Source organism: Vipera berus, assembly GCF_964194415.1.
Source record: "Vipera berus genome assembly, chromosome: 3".
NCBI classification, from domain to species: Eukaryota; Metazoa; Chordata; class Lepidosauria; order Squamata; family Viperidae; genus Vipera; species Vipera berus.
The window spans coordinates 75918718-75932352 of NC_138204.1; the positions used below are offsets into that span (position 1 = coordinate 75918718).

At 36.8% G+C, this 13635-nt stretch overlaps 2 protein-coding genes across 10 annotated transcripts in view; one reads left to right on the forward strand and one right to left on the reverse strand.

Moving 5' to 3' along the window:
• The window catches only part of USP33 (ubiquitin specific peptidase 33), a 38199-nt gene extending 30193 nt beyond the window's left edge, over window positions 1-8006 (reverse strand). For all 3 annotated transcript variants that reach the window (XM_081323971.1, XM_081323970.1, XM_081323973.1), the window contains exons 1-3: window positions 7818-8006; window positions 2766-2887; window positions 2285-2338 (exon numbers count right to left, since the gene is read on the reverse strand). In XM_081323971.1, the coding sequence (XP_081180097.1) occupies window positions 2285-2338; window positions 2766-2846 (135 nt within the window). In that variant the 5' untranslated portion in view covers window positions 2847-2887; window positions 7818-8006. The remainder of the gene's footprint in view (window positions 1-2284; window positions 2339-2765; window positions 2888-7817) is intronic.
• A 127-nt stretch (window positions 8007-8133) lies between these two features.
• The window catches only part of MIGA1 (mitoguardin 1), a 52707-nt gene continuing 47205 nt past the window's right edge, over window positions 8134-13635 (forward strand). For 4 of the 7 annotated variants that reach the window (XR_014025954.1, XM_081323982.1, XM_081323981.1 and 1 more), the window contains exons 1-4: window positions 8134-8273; window positions 10492-10540; window positions 12250-12344; window positions 13364-13496. Coding sequence is in view for 5 of the 7 variants with exons in the window: in XM_081323982.1 (XP_081180108.1) it covers window positions 13398-13496 (99 nt within the window). In the remaining 2 variants the exon portion in view is untranslated. Of the gene's footprint in view, window positions 8274-10454; window positions 10541-12249; window positions 12345-13329; window positions 13497-13635 lie in introns of all 7 variants that reach the window. The other 3 variants (XM_081323978.1, XM_081323980.1, XM_081323979.1) reach the window with 3 other exon arrangements.

Below are 13635 nucleotides of genomic sequence, written 5' to 3' on the forward strand. Positions count from 1 at the left end.
TAGGCTTGCATAAATAATTATGCATTCTAACAGTATAAAAAATTACAAAACCAAAAGTGAAATGCTATTCCTTTCAATCACTATATAAAGGAATTTATGTTCTGCTAAAAGGATTTGTATTTATTTTAGAAGCTGAATGTAAAACCTACAAATTAATATTTTGCCTTTGTAATAAACAATCCAGCTGTTTATTTTATTTTTAGGTTCAGTACAGTATCATACAGAAACTACAACTGACATTGCTTGGGGAGACTGTGATAAAATTGAAAATTTTGCCTAGAATGATGTTTTTGTTTTAAACAATACCTGTTTTGACAACTGATGCACAATTTAAACAGTGGCAGAAAGTTATATCTAGATTTGTGTGTCAGGAAAAAACATGAGTTAAATATATTTCAAGATGCAAAGGAAAGAGGAAGATTGGGTCTACCTATTTTAAAATTATATTCTGCAGCTTGCTTGTATTTTGTAGCTTACAGCTTGTATTTTAGATTGGATAAAAGAGGGGTGCTGCTGAGAAATATAAGACTTAAGAGTTAGAAGAACGCAACCTGAGATTGGATAGCATGGTTTTTGTGGTACAATAAAATTAAGGTTAATGTAAATTTTAAAAATCATTATGTTAGATGTGCCGTATTGAGAATAGATCCAAACCCAAATTATGCTCCAAAACACTTCTGGCTCTCAACACAAGAAGCATTTTATAGACAAGGAATAATAGGCAAACACGAATAGCTAACTTATCGTGAGATACAGGCAGTCCTTGACTTAAGACTTTAACACTCAAAGTTGTGATAAGACTCAACAAAAAATTACTTATAACTAGCTCTTGAAGTTACAAACTGCTGCACCACACCCATAGTGACGTGATTACATTTTAGACACTTGGCAATCAGCTGGTTGCAGCATCCTGCGGCCATGTGATCACATTTTGTGTGTTTGTGTTTTTTTTGCCATTTTCCAGCAAACAATGCACATTGGATAAAATGGCTTCACACGTACGACCACAAAGTTCACTTCTTGGTTTCTTCTTTTTTCCCCCCCTTTCCTGCATTTTAGATTTCTTTCTGATTTTTTCTTTTTCTTTTCTGCTTAGTTTGCATTAGTTTTTATCTTCCTTTTTAAAAACAATTTAATAAAGTTATATATAAAAATGTAGCATTTTACAGTCAATTATGGATCCTTTAGAGGAGACATGTCAAACTTGCGACGTCACGTGACATCGCGCGACATATCGGAACTTTTTCCCCATTGCCGGCAACAGGGTGGGTGCGGTTTCGTTGTGACGTGTCCGGCCCATGGGCCGGCAGTTTGACACCCCTGCTTTAGAGGTATTACTCTTTTCAATGATTGTTTAAATCACATCAAATGCATATTTATTTATAAATTCAATTTCCAAGGCACCCTATTCAACAATTATATATGGCCAAACTTTATCCGTAACCCTATAATTAATTGAACCAATATATATATAGATATTATAAAAAGGTTTCATAACATTACATAATGATCTTTAACATTGACCAATGCTTTTCAAATGCAATTCATTTATCTGACTAAAAATAAATGTCTATGATAACATAGAAAGCTTATGTTTATAAGCATGGTTAAAAATTATATCTCCCTGCAAAGCTGTTATGCAATTGAATAGCTAACAAAAACATAAAGAATGAAATGCATCAATTTATTTGAATTGATACAAATTCTTAGTATGTTAAATTATAAGGCAGTTTATATATGTATGTTACACTAAATTCTTCTGATTAACACAATTAAGAGTTAAAATATAAAGTGACTTCAGTAAGAAAATGTAGGCACATGTTAAAAAGTTTTTCATATGCCATTCCATTTATGTAGCAAACTATTTTTTTCACAAAAGAGACTTTACAAAACTATATGGCTATCCTCAATCATCTTAAAAATATTCTCTGGAACAATGTAATGGAAACTTAACATACATTTCACCCCACATTTCCAATAAAAATGGAATGTAAACCTGTGTACTGTGGTTCGACTGCTAGAGCACTAGACTTGATTGCCAACTTTGCAAATGCTAAGCAGATCTCAAAAATGGATTTGAAATGTAGCCCTCATTAAGAAAACAATATACAATTTGCACACAATCACACCATCCAGAAATTTCAAGTAATCCTAGTTCTGACTAGAGATCAATCACAGCCATTGATGAATAACTAGTGGCTGCAAAGTTAACGCCTGGCAAAGCTTCATTTTCAGAAAGAGAAACTCTTAGTCATTGCATATTATATATGTTAATTCTGCTTACCTCTAAGCATGCCCACAGATTTGGTCCTTTTACCTTGCAGTCTTGACAAGTCCCCTATAAAAACAACAGGGAATCAGGCAGTTAGTTAATAAAATTAGCTAATATGGAATGAAAAAGAGAAACTCTATTATACTGGAAATACTAAATACTTATTGCATTACAACTTAAAAACTATTATTTCAAAATAGATGCTTATTTTGATTTTTCAAGTATTGCATGTACAAATTATGTTACTAAAATATTATGACATTTTTGGTTTCAAAACCTTTATTAATGTACATTATTACATCTAGTCCATAAATACATGATATCTACATTCTCCACTTAATAAATTAAGTAAAACATCATGACTTTTTCCCAATCATTAATTTAATAATACTTTAACAACTAACACACATTGACCTTACTTAAATGACAAATATGAGAATTTAAAAATGAAGCAAAGATGAATACAACAAAAAGATTATAAACAGAAACTCACATGAGATTTGTGTATCAAGTCTTCTTTGGTTATCTCACCAACAGATTCCAAATGTGAGCAATCATTGTTTTGGTGTGGCATTTTAACTGCAGTCACATTCAAGTATTTATTAACAATATCATCTACATATCAAGAACAAAACACTATTATAGTATTATGAAATGTAATTGTACAACAAACAATATGCAGCAAAGTTTACTAAAAATTCAAAAGATTATATAATTTTATATTATTTCTATTAACATTATGGAATGAATATAGAATAACGCAAAAAAAGAATGGACGATTGACGACTAGATCTATGAAAAGCACTGAAAAGGGTCAGACCACAGAACATGTTAGTACAAATGAATCATTCCTCTAAATATGGCTGCTTCATAAGCTGTCATCAGCCATATGTGCCTATATAACCTAGCTAAAGTATTTTTGTGCATGCCCATGGGAACAACTTTCAAAGCAGTTTTGTTAGTCTCTCAAAGGATATGGCTACTATAATGCTTTCAGAAGGAGTGCCAGCAAGCTTTGCAAAGATCCCCTTTCAAATATTATTTGTGTAAGAAATGCTTTTGATACACAATTAAAATAAATCAAATGCTTGCTTTACAGTAGGACTTGTTTTACAGTATCCTGGTACTTGTTAGTATATCTAAATCAAATTTGGAAAACACCTAATAAGAAAAACTGTGAATATGCTCTATGGTGGTGCAGTGGTTAGAATGCAGTACTGCAAGCTAACTCACTGCTCAATCCAGGAGTTCAATTCTGAACAGCTCAAGGTTGACTCAGCCTTTCATCCTTCCAAAATTGGTAAAATGAGGACCGAGATTGATGGGGGCAATATGCTGACTCTGTAAACCGCTTAGAGAGTGCTGTAAAGCACTATGAACCACTGCATAAATCTAAGTGCTATTGCCATTCCTATGTAATACAACATAAACATTGATTCCAAATCACAATGATGCCAAAATGATGAAACATGCACTGTGACATCACAACACAAGCTTCACCTTAATTTGCACCATGACATTGCAGAACAAGCATGTAAAGCACAGAATTCATGTTGCAATCTACATTTTATCCCTTGTTCCTCCCTTGCATGGATGACTAATTCAATATAGTATTTATTTATTTTTCACATTTCTATGTAAATGCTGATTCCTTTCATGTTTTGTAGAGTTCACAACCTAATATAAAACATTAAATGCTAATTTATAATTCTATAACATTAGTGACATGAAGAGACTTTGCTTTTAGCACACACAGTTGCCATTTTTTCAGATGAGAAGATGAGTTTTATTACTAGAAGATTAGCTAGATTTAAGTTTTAACCTTCATGACAATTCTTGATCTTGTAATGGAGGAAAATATTCAATAGCATCACCCATCGGAATTCCTTGCTCAAAGCTCAAAAAAATAAATAAATGCAATATGCAGTTAAACATACTGTTGGAAAAAAATATTTGATCCCTTTGATTGCAATGTTAAATAAGTTTTATTGTTAAAAAATATACCCAGGTTAGCCTTGGGTTTACATTATCCTGGTTCTTCTCACTTCTCCTTTAGCTGTGTTTTTAAAGTAGTGGTTATACTTCACAACAGAACGAATGATATTATGTAAAAAAGAACAATGGACAACATAGTGTTTTGAATTAAGGTATACAACTAGCATGTTGGTGTATTCTTGAAATCTTGTCTATTTGAAATAAATGGCTTTCAACTGGTTACTGTGGCCATTTTGCACAGCATTTCATCAGAGTTGTTCTAATTTTCCATATTCTTGACTTCATATGGGCAGAGTACTTGATGTAACCAATATCACCTCTGGAGATGGGTGGCACATAAATAAAAAAAAACAACTAGCTAGGGCAACATATCCTATTATTTTGGAATTCCTTTTAGTCTATTGTATAAATTTCAAAGACGTGAATTAGTCTCTAACTGGGTTATTGCTTGCCACCTATTCTTTGGACCTTTGCCCATCCTGGCTATTGTGGGAAGTAGGATGGATGCATGCATGGATCTGAGAAATAGTAAGAGGAGGATTTAACATTAGTTTTGAAGGAGAAGAGTGTACTGCTTGGGAAAAACCCATTCCCAGATCCAAAGAATTTAGATAACTATTGTCCATTCTCCAACCTTCCTTTTAGGGAAGGTTATTGAGATAGCAGTAGTAGACTAATTTCATAGTACTTTAGAAGAAATGAATTATTTGGACTTTTTTCAGTTAGGGGTCATACCTGAATATATGTAATGATGAGTGGGAAAGACTTTGGGAGACGGCATAGAGACACTGTCAAGGGAACAATTAGATAAGAAATAGCAAAGCCCACTACTGGATAATAGGCAGGGCAAGAGACTCAGCGGAGATACTCCCTAATTTCTCAGTCGTAAAGAGTCTGGGTGGAGAATTGTACTTGCACACTAGCAAGATTCTGTCAATGCAGCTTTACAATGTAGTAGAATGGCCCACATATTCACAAGCTCTGAGCAATATGTGTATAACACAAAGTCTATGGGCCCCAAACTAATTGCCCATTGGCTGCTGGGTAGCTCTCTAAACAGATGCCATTATATTATAAAAGCCTTTCTGGCTTGATATCTGAAGGAACACTTCCTTGGAATTGACCTAACTGGATTTTTTGGAAAGAAGCTACTTATAAATCCCACACTTCCAGGATGAGGCGGGGAGAGCGTGTGAAGTTAGAAGGCTGCTTTTCTATTTTGGAATAACCCTATAACAGAGATCAGGCTGGCCATCACCTTGTTAACCTTCAGAAAAATGCTCAAAGATTGAGTTATTTCAGAGGACATTCTTTTAATTTAAGCACTGTACCATATTTTATTTATTTTTCTTTCTGTTTTCTCATGTGTTGTTAATGTTATTTTTATGTTGTTGCAAAGTTGTGGCAAGGGGAAACTTTGCCCAGCTACACTGGTATGTCAATCATGACTTTACTTGGGACAGAAAGTTCTGCCTATGATAGAATGCAACTTGATCACCATGACTAGTACAATATGTTCTATAAGGGGGTTCTTTTAAATACCACGATGACTCTTTGGTTGGTGCAAAATGCATGGCCTGGATGCTAGGCTAGATATTGCACATATTTTGTGGACCCTATTTCCTATCTGCTTTCAAGTACAATTTAAAACAGTGGTTTTATCCTATAAAACCCTTTAAGGTTTGGCATTGGACCACTCATTTCTCCACTGGAATCAATCCAACCATTCTGATCATGCCAGGAGAAACAGCAAGTTGTCCTCCATTTTTCAGAAGTTAAATAGCCAAGATTCAAGACTGTAGTATTTCTGTTGTTGGACTGGCCCTCTAGAACAGGCATGTCAAACTCACATCATGTGACATTGCGCAACGTATTGCGACTTTTCCCCCATTTCCGACAATGGGGTGGGTGCGGTTTCGTCATGATGCATCTGGCCCGCGGGCCTGCAGTTTGACATGCCTGCTCTAGAATGATCTCCAAGTGCATTTGGTTCCAACTACAGTTGCCTTCTAGAAGCTTCTCAAAATGTAGCTATCCTGGAGGGCATTTGGGGGATGAGGCCAGATGTTATCTGGAATGTAGGTGCGTTTATTTTTTTACTGTTCTTTAATTTTTTTGCTATTCTTTATATTGTGAGCGTCAAATAGTATATATAGAATTGCAGCAAGAAGTAAATGTCATGCATTAATAAACAACAGATGGTTTCAATACCTACTTTACTCGTCCTGTATTTAAGCAAATTATATTTATTTTCTTTTTTTCAAAACCATAACCCTTACCTCTAATGCAATGTGAAAAATTAATATATTTAATATGAGAATAATTTGTAATTTTTTTCATGAATATTTTCATGGCTTTTTTTTAACATGTGGATAACCCTACTTATATACTGTATGTTCAGAGATACAATTATAAGGAAGGACCCTTTGTGCAATATTAATTTTAACTTTGAAAAAACAAAAGCAGAATCAACAGCTGAGATAAATAAGCATTAAGATGGGTTCAGAAAATAAAATATTTTCTGATGACTGTTGCCTAATCCATTTATTTTTTCTTTCTATTTTTCCCCAAGAGTTCAGTATCATAAAAGAAACAATTTCACAACAACTCAACTCTTTATATGCCTAATCAACTGTGTTAAGTAAGTCAAAGCATTTCAAGATATCCAATTATCCAAAGCAATAACACTAAGTTCAGTGCTATAATCTATGATACCTGGATTTTCATTTCATTCTTGGAGAATTAAAAAAATGCATGTATGCTGTTCTGCAGTGTATTCTGCTGATTGATCTTTTTGCAGTAAAACTGCTGCCCCAGCATTACTGCAAGCTGCAGCTGAGTTGCCTTCCATCCTTATATTTAATTGTGTTCTGCATTACAGAAAAGATTTCCCAACTGTTTTATTTAAATGAAGTGGCAGCATTAAATGAAGCAATACACGGACCTAAAGTTAATCCTCTAACCTCTCCTGTTCTCACCAACAAATATATATTTTATCCCACGGGTTTGAGATACCTGTACTTCCTTTTCCCCCCCCAGGTTAGTGGAAACAAAAAGCCTACTTTAAAATAGCACTGCCTTATGAAACAGAACATATTTGTATTTTCATTCCCTGAAGCCTTGCAGCCATTCTTCCTGGATAAAGCAGTAAATGGCTCAGTGTATCTTCGAGCTTCATAAATGAAGCATTATTCAGCTATATTATGGTTCCCAAAATAATCTCATTTATCTCTGGATCTAAGGCGGGCATCTCTCCTTCAGAATTCTTTTTTTTTTTAAGTTAGGAAATAATCCGGACCCCAGGGGGAATGCCTCCCTCAAGGAGAAGAAGCCTCCTTCTCTTTAGGGACGCAGAGGCTTCATCCAGGGAGGCACTCTGCACATGTTCAGAGGCTATATTCGGCTTCAAAAAGCACCGGCCTCATATCTTTTAGATCTACAAATTGGTCCTGAACTAGATTCCAGACTTGAGCTTATGGTTCAGAGAAAGAGAGAGAAAGCTGGGAAGAGCCTAAAACTGGTTCCTGAAGGAAGAAAACGGACTTCTTACCGGCAGCAGCAGGTAAACTCGTCCCCTGAATAACACCCCTCAAGGTCCCGAGGGCAAGGAGTGGAATTTCATCCGAAAACCTGAAGGTTTTCCTTACAGCCTTAACGGTTTCTCCATCTCAAAAAGCCACCGCTCCTTCGTCCTTTTCCTCACCCGTATCCTAAAGGCTAGTCCAGGCACACTAAACGCGTCCCAGAGCGCCTGGAGGAGGAAGACGAGGAGACGCCCCCGTTTTCCTTCGCTTTTTTTTCCCCCCTTTCTTTTCCAGCGGGCTCCCGAACGCCGGCGCCTCTCCTGAGCCCCGCAACAAAGATGGCGTCGCTGGCTTTCCCGGGGCTCGAGGAGAAGGCGAGAGTGCCCGAAGCAAAGATGGCGGCGGTGGAACTTCTCAGCCGGCGCGCGGTCCCGGAGGTGACAAGATCGCAGGTGGGAGCGCGCCTGCGCTCAAAGCTGACGGTAGGCGTCGGCAAGGGAAGGAGGAGGCTAGCTTCGAAAGGCCGGCCTTCCAATAAGCCGGTTCTCAGAGAGGTTTTACGTCAGGGGTCTTCAAACTTGGCCCTTTTATGACTTGTGGACTTCAGCTCCCAGAATTCCTCAGCCAGCATTGCTGGCTGAGGAATTCTGGGAGCTGAAGTCCACAAGTCATAAAAGGGCCAAGTTTGAAGACCCCTGTTTTACGTAGAGAGTCTTGCTTTTTATTCGGTTTTGGTCTCGGAAACACATTTCTGCCTGTTTTTCCCCTTCAACGAAATACTGCCTCAGAGATATAGAAAAATTAAGAACCAAAGTTCTGGATGTCTTCAGGTTTTTGGCTCCTAACCCCAAAGTTAACCTACCACGGCGCGCGTTTAAGCCAGGAGAGCCTCTATCTTAGTGGTAATTTCCAATTAAAAAGAAGTAGCGTTACCGGATCTGGACTGCAAAATCCGGATAACCGCAGGAAGGCAGGATCGAGTCAGAATTTTTTCTGAATGTCTTTTCTACCGTCTAGTGGTCGTCAGAATGTTTGCGGCAAGGATCCGATAAGCCCTAAAAATGGGTTTGCTGCGATCTTATTCTGACTCCCACCTGTGCCATTTCTCCACTTCATAATAGCTAATGGCAAATCAATGGAGCACTTCTAGCATGTTAATTTTTAACACTGGCTTTGCGGTGTTAAAACTACACTGTAATTTTAACACTTAAACTACAATTCTTAAGTTAAACGACAGTTCTCAACTAATTTAAGATCAACATCCATTTACCTACAATGGTACTTTATTCTATGCATTCAATCTATTTTGTATCATAATCGCTAATATTAAACATAGTTGCATATAAGTTTCCTAATATGGAAACAGTTATTCTGTTCAATTTTCTTAATTTAATGCAGACTTAGTGCCATCTTAGTTCCTATTATGGACAGTTCTTGACAAAGGGAATCCAATACTTAATTCAATCTAAATTAAACAGAGCCTTGGTGGAGCAGTGGGCTAATGCCTCCTTAAGTAACACCAGCTGCCTGCAATTAGTGCAGGTTCGCATCCCACCAGGCTCAAGGTTGACTCAGCCTTCCATCCTTCCGAGGTAGGTAAAATGAGGACCCAGATTGTTGGGGGCAATTAAGCTGACTTTGTAATAATGCCGCTTGGGGTGTGTGTGAAAGCCCTAATAAGCAGGCATATACATAGAATGAAGGCTACTGCTAAGCTTGTAAGCCACCCTGAGTCTTCGGAGAAGGGTGGGATATAAATGGAATTTTTTTAAAAAAACATCCCCTATCATCATTATAGTGGAAAATATCTTTCCACTATTTTGGAAAAGATATTCAGATGTTGTAATGTGTCTATATCTACAACAGTCAGAAATGTTCAAGTCAAAATATTCCCTGTGATATTCTTAAGGAAGCAAAAGTTGTACTTTGAAGAAACAGGACAGGAAGAGTATTGAAGTTTTTGAACTTTGGTGTTGGAGAAGACTACTGAAAATACTAAGAGACAAATGGATCGTCAAACAGATTGACCCAAAGTTCACATTTGAAAAAGAAACGGCCAGGCTCAAATTTACATACTCTGGACATATTATGCAAAGAACTGGAGAACGCTCTAAAATAATGGAAATGGTGGAAAGAAAGAAGAGAAGAAAACAGCAGCAAGGTAGATGGACTTGGTTACAGTAGCAAGGGTTTCTTTATATGAAATGCAAAATTCTGGATGACCATAGGATGAATGTAAAGAATGTTCTCCACACCTCTTTTCTACCATCTAGTGGTTACTAGGTTTTTGGAACCAAAATTTGGTAATCCAAAGAAAAACTCCACTGCGTTCAATAGAGCAAAACTGATTTAAAGTGTATAAAATTGAAAGTGGCAACAGATTTGAGCAGTGGGGACTGGAATGTCTGCAAATACATCTTCAACTCTGATATCTGTAGAAAAATAGAAAAGCAGAGTGCCTTATATGTAAGCAAAATCCTATAGACAAGAGGAACAAAAAAGGGTCATGTACAAGTTGCTGCATCAACAGAAGGATAGTAGAGGTAGCCCTTGATTTACAACAATTCATTTAGTGACTGTTTGAAGTTTTAATGGCATTAAAAAAAGTGACATGACTTATGACTGTTTTTCACACTTATGACTGTTGTGGCATCAAAATTCAGATTCTTGACAATTGATTCATATCTATGATGGTTGCAGTGTCCCAGGCCATGTGATCACCTTTTGCAATCTTCTACAAAGTCAATGGGTAAGCCAGATTCACTTAACAACTATATTACTTAACAACTGCAGTGATTTACTTAAAAACTGTGACAAAAGGGTCATAAAATGGGACAAAATTCTCTTAACAAGTGTCTTGATTAGCAACAGAAATTTTGGGGTCAGTTATGGTTTTAAGTCAAGGACTACCTGTATTAAGATTACATGAAGTGATAATGCCACTTTATACTCCACTGATAAGACCACACTTGGAATACTGCATCCAGTTCTGCTAACGATACCAAAAAAGTGCTGAGACTCTAGAGTAGGGGTGTCAAACTGCCAGCCCGTGGGCCGGATGCGTCATGCGGAAGCTGCACCCACCCCATTGCCAGCAATGGCAAAACCGTCCTGATACGTTGCACGATGTCATGTGATGTCGCAGGTTTGACATGTTTGCTCTAGAATGCAGAGAAAAGCCACAAAGATGATAAGGGACCTGGGGGCTAAGCCACAGGATGAAAAGTTGTGGGAACTAATTATGTCTAGTCTAATGAAGAGAAGGACTAGTTTTCCAATACTTGAAGGACTGTCACAAAGAAGACGGGGTCAATTTTTTCTCCAAAGCACTTGAGGACAGGACAAAAAGTAATTATTAAAGAGAGGTCTAACCTAGAATTGAGAAATTCCCTGACAGTGAGGACAATTCATCAGTGGACTAGTTGCAGGTGCTCCTTCATTGGAGATTTTCAAAAAGAGGTTGGACAACCATTTGTCTGGAATGGTATAGGGTCTCCTGCTTGAGTAGGGGATTGGACTAGAAGACCTCCAAGGTCTCTTCCAAACTCTGTTATTCTATGTTCTATGAGTGCAGCACATGTGAAAGAAAATATATGAGAATGTGTCCATCCTGAAGATACCTTATACACTACATTTTGGCCACTCCTTTAGTAAAATTAAGAATCCCTATAAGTAACAATTGATACATCTAAAAGGTATCAGTGATGAAAGACCAGTTTAACTCAGAGCTATGTTCAGGCCTAAAATTTATTTGATTAAGAAAATGAAGTTTCAGAGAACAGGAATCTCAAATGGGGGATCTTAAGGTCTCCCATGAGAAATAAATAAATGCAAAAGAAAGACCTAAAATTAGTGTACTACATCTAATTGGCTCTAGTCTGGAAAAGGAAGTTAACCACAACTCTTTGCCCCTCTGTGTTCTACCTTCAGAGGTAAATCGGTGCCTTACAGACTGAATGGAGATCTCAGAAATGGTAATATGATAGCAATAATAATAAAGGCAATAATACTAGGGTAATAGAAAAATACATTGGTTTTGAAACTCCAGTTGTTGTTAAGAATTTATCTTAATCAGTGTAATGACAAATGCAGCTTTTTTTTAACCAGCTCTGTGTGTTACTTCTATGTCACAGAGTAAAACATGAATCATTCTTCTGAGGCAGCCTCACAGGATAACACCCTCTGTTTTGTTCCAATCTAACCTGTATCCTCTTAAGAAAAATACCTCTTGCAAAACATATCTCAGGTTGAGACAAGAATGGATCCAATCCAGTCCCTGAATTCATGTCACCATCTCCTGCGATCCTTTTTAACATGAGGATGATGCGTTGGGTCTTATACATCTAATATTCAATATTTATAGAGACTACTAATCAAATTCTTATCCAGGAGTCATATTGCTCTACATTTCTATCTCTATAGTTTCTCTATTTGCCTGCATCTTCCTCTTCCTAACAGCTCCATCAGAAACTGCTAGCAAGAGCAAGGACTGGTGCAAAGGAGAAACAAGGAGCGCATCGTCTAAAGCTGAGCTGGCTGACATACCTGCAGAGGTAATTGACAGAAGTCCTTCCAGCTTAATGAGTTTATTATGCTTTTTTTTAAGCAATGGCAAAAGGTTGATTTCCTCCATGTAAGAAGAGCTACCCATCTCACCCAAACAGGACAGAGAAGTCTTCAGTCTAGCAGATGATGAAGATATCGTGGTCAATATACTGGGTTTTTAGAAAATGATAAGGTTCTGTCATCCATAGCCACAGTTTCATATTTACATCATCCCAAGCATCCATTATCTTGTTTATCACCCTGGACTCAAGGGATACCTCTGCTAACTCATGGGGATATAATTATACAGGTCTTTGAAATAAGCAATGAAGTCTTTTAAGATTCTTTGCTCTTCCTCTCTCAGCCATTTATATATATATAAAAAACCCTCATGCTTTTCAATACAGTTGTAGAAGTAACAAGAGCTAAATTTCCTGTTACTTCTAAAGGCTCATTTGGAGTTTAGGAGCTGTATCTCCTCTGGCAATTAGATCAAGAGATTTAGCAGTGCAACAACACCAAGGAAAGTTAGTGCATGCATATCTCAGTTGTGCAGAAATATTGTTTGATCTAATATATCTTTGTGTCTTTAGGATAATTAAAATCTTTATGTGAAGCTGCTTTGGAGGTTAAAAAATACAAGCTCATGAATATTTCTAATTGATGAGTATAACTGAAATCATATATTTTTCAAGACTAATCTGCTTTCCTTCTGTGACTGAGGAATTTTGCCTCTCAGTTTTTAACTGTTGGTTTATAATACAACCTTTAATTTACTCGGAATTCCATTCAGTTAAATGGGGCTTATTCCTGGGCATGAGGCTATAGAAAGGCAGCTAGAATTAGTCATTACTGAAAAGCTCAAACATTGTGTTCTCCTCAACAGTCAGGGTGTATTACTGCATGCAGTTTTCTTTATGGTACCCTTAGATTGAAACCAACCTATTGAAGGAATGTCTCAAAGCTAGTTCAATATTTATCTCTCTTTGGCAGACTGTCTAACCCAGATAATATGATTCTGATTTAGCATTAGTAGATGATGATATAGGAAAGAAGGAGCAATGTCAGAAGACGCTGCTAATGAGACATGCTTGCCTTTGAAGACTGCAGCTTTAAGAGTATTTGATCTTCCACTCTCCTGGTATAATTCACTGATACAGGTAATGATTGCATTTGTTGTTCTTTATAGCTCTGTTTCACATGCCTGGGAGCGTTTTGTAATATATGTCTTTATTTTATTAAAGTTTATATGCATAGAAGTATATGTTACTAATTTGTATTATTATTGCATGGAAAATA